The 2,706-nt window shown below is 40.2% G+C and overlaps 1 protein-coding gene across 1 annotated transcript; it reads right to left on the reverse strand.

Annotated features, from left to right (window-relative positions):
• Positions 1–566: 566 nt before the first annotated feature.
• Positions 567–1,585, reverse strand: LOC144217634 (vomeronasal type-1 receptor 4-like). The gene has a single exon (XM_077747278.1). The coding sequence runs from the start codon at positions 1,506–1,508 to the stop codon at positions 567–569; it is 942 nt and encodes a 313-aa protein (XP_077603404.1). The 5' UTR covers positions 1,509–1,585.
• Between the last annotated feature and the right edge of the window lie 1,121 nt (positions 1,586–2,706).

A 2,706-nucleotide genomic window follows, 5' to 3' on the forward strand; every position in this document is an offset into this window, starting at 1 on the left:
GCCATTTCTATCTGAAAATGTATACTCATGCTCACGTCCCATGTTCCCATAACATCATACTTCACATCACTGACTTACCACTTACTAAGGACGTAATGTGCAACATGCATGATTGGCTCTCCAAAGTTTCACCTGCTGACTCAATTTTCCCTCCAACACTATTCTCTGAATAGTCAGTGTTGACCAGCCACATGCTGATCCATTTCCATGCTCCTTTTCCTTTCATCCCATACCTACTTCCCTTCAGGGAAATTTACTGTAACAAACTTATGTGCCATACTCAAAGACCTCTCCATAATATCCAGATTGTTTCAGGACATGATCATTAAAATTGCATACTTTATGGGCTCCTCCAAAGAAACCATTAGCAAAACTTCAATCCAAATGTATTGTTAAGACAATGATATAATATTTCCTTGCTATTATGATGTCTACTTATTGTTCACTTGAAGTCGATGTAAACACTTCTGTTACCAATGTTCAGCTAGCCACTCGTAGTTATACAACGAACCCTGAGGGTATGAATGAATTACCAACAGGAGAAACATTATGAATATTCCTACAGTTTACACATTTCTCATAAGATGAGGGCATTTTATATTCCTTATCCAGTGAAAGCAGACCATGGATACCCTAGGGTCTCGGCTGATAAGCAGAATGGGACTGACCATTGGGAAACACAGAGTGATCAGTAAACCGGTGTTCAAGAGGTACCAGTTGGGATGATCCAAAACAGACAAAACAATATGAAAGACAGAAGAAATGGTATTAAAGTAGACAAAGGTACACAACAGGAGGAAAATTGTTTTGGTGGCCGTGGACTCAGCGGATGATATGGAGGAGATGCTAGTCCGATGAATGTGCCGGACCCTCTGCTTGTGTCTGTACAGGATGTAAACCATGGAGACGCTGAACCAGATCATGAGCCCTAAATATAACATATCAGGAAATGATAACACCACTGCGAACAATGAGTCCTCAGCTTTGTCATGACGAACAGATGAACAGTATCCAAAACTTTTCTGCATTGTGGTGTTTTTATAGTTCAAAGGGCCACTCATAAACATTGGAAACATGATATTTACCAGTAACTGCAAAATCCAGCACAGGACAAGTGAAGGGAAAAGGCACTTGGGAGCTTTCCCTTTAAGTGCTGCCCACCTGGAATTCTGGGGGCTGATCATGATGGCCTGAAAGACACTTAAGAGGCAGGTCACGCCAATGGACACACCCCTGCCCACGTTCCGAACATACGGGAAAAATTTACATCCAAAATCACCGAAGGTGTGATACCACCCAAAAGATGACAGTGTACGGTGTATTCCAAAAGAGACCATGACCAAAAGGTTGGCTACAATCAGGTTCTTGACAATCAAATCTGTGGGCCTAGGCCTACACCCAGTCAAAGAAAGGAGGACATAATGGTAAAGAAGAGACAAGTTCCCCAGGATTCCAAGCACGGTCTGGACTAAGAAGATCACTCCTATTGCCAGATCCTGGGTGTCCATCCTGTCAGTCCTCAGTGCTGATACTTGTCTTCTGGGCTAGACGATCCTGCATGGGAAAAGGAGGCAGGGGCTACATGACTCAAGTCAGCTGAAATCTGACATTCTCACTTATGAACACTTTCAACTTTCAAATAATTCCTTACAGTTCTTCAGTCATTTAAAACCTTCTAAGAGTTCCATGCACAACCAGTACACAACACTTGCAATGTGTGATACACTAGTATAACTACCACCCATGAAGTACCTTATTTTTCATAAATACACAGGCAGGAACTATGCCTTCCTGAGAAAGATAGGGACCATAGAAGAACAGAGAGGTTAATTATTTTGTTTACATTCACTCAATTAGGGGCAGACAGATGATGTGAACTTGGTTGGGCTGGGCAGAAAGTTAGTGCATTCAATAAATGAGCTGCTAAAACTCTACTTAGCTGTGTTCTGTAAATATACCAGATCTAAATTCAGCTTTATGTTTACACCTTGTCATTTCAACATAGATGGCGGTATGTACATTCAATTTTTACCAATGATGTCCTTCCATGTATTTATGAACACTCTTTTTATAAGCAACTGTACAGTGTGAATAACACACTAGACATCTCAGTACACTAGACGCACTCACTGTAGGACTATAAAGGGGCAGGTTCCTACCCCATGACAACCTGGATTTAATTAATGCAAGAAGGGCTCCATATTAGGATGACAACAGAAAGAATCATTTGTTTTATTCCAGGAACAAAAGTATAATCTCTTAAATCACAGGAACTCAGGACAGAAACATTGGTACCTGCTTATGTATTTTTCAGAAAATACAGGTATCAATTTTTTAAAACCTGTGCCAAATAAAGTTAGTAAAACTTAAGCATTATTTGTGATAGATATTGACATACAAGGGGTGTCTGGGTCAGCAAGTTAAGGGTCTTCTTCTTGATCTCAGTTCAGGTCTTTATCTCTGGTCCTGGGATCAAGCCTTGTGTGGAATTCTGTGCGGAGGATGAAGCCTATATAAAGAAGAGAAGAAAGGAAAGAACGAGAAAGGAAGGGAAGGGAAGGAAGGGAAGAAGGAAGGAAGGGAGGGAGGGTGGAAAGTAGGAAGAAAAGAAAAGAAAAGAAAAGAAAAGAAAAGAAAAGAAAAGAAAAGAAAAGAAAAGAAAAGAAAAGAAAGAAAAGAAAAGAAAAAAGAAATAAGAAAAGAAAG

Source organism: Crocuta crocuta, unplaced genomic scaffold (assembly GCF_008692635.1).
Source record: "Crocuta crocuta isolate KB4526 unplaced genomic scaffold, BGI_CrCroc_1.0 scaffold334, whole genome shotgun sequence".
Lineage (NCBI taxonomy): Eukaryota > Metazoa > Chordata > Mammalia > Carnivora > Hyaenidae > Crocuta > Crocuta crocuta.

Bases quoted from the DNA above. Each gene is read 5' to 3' on its own strand.
- LOC144217634 (XM_077747278.1), bottom strand. From the start codon at position 1,508: ATGGACACCCAGGATCTGGCAATAGGAGTGATCTTCTTAGTCCAGACC.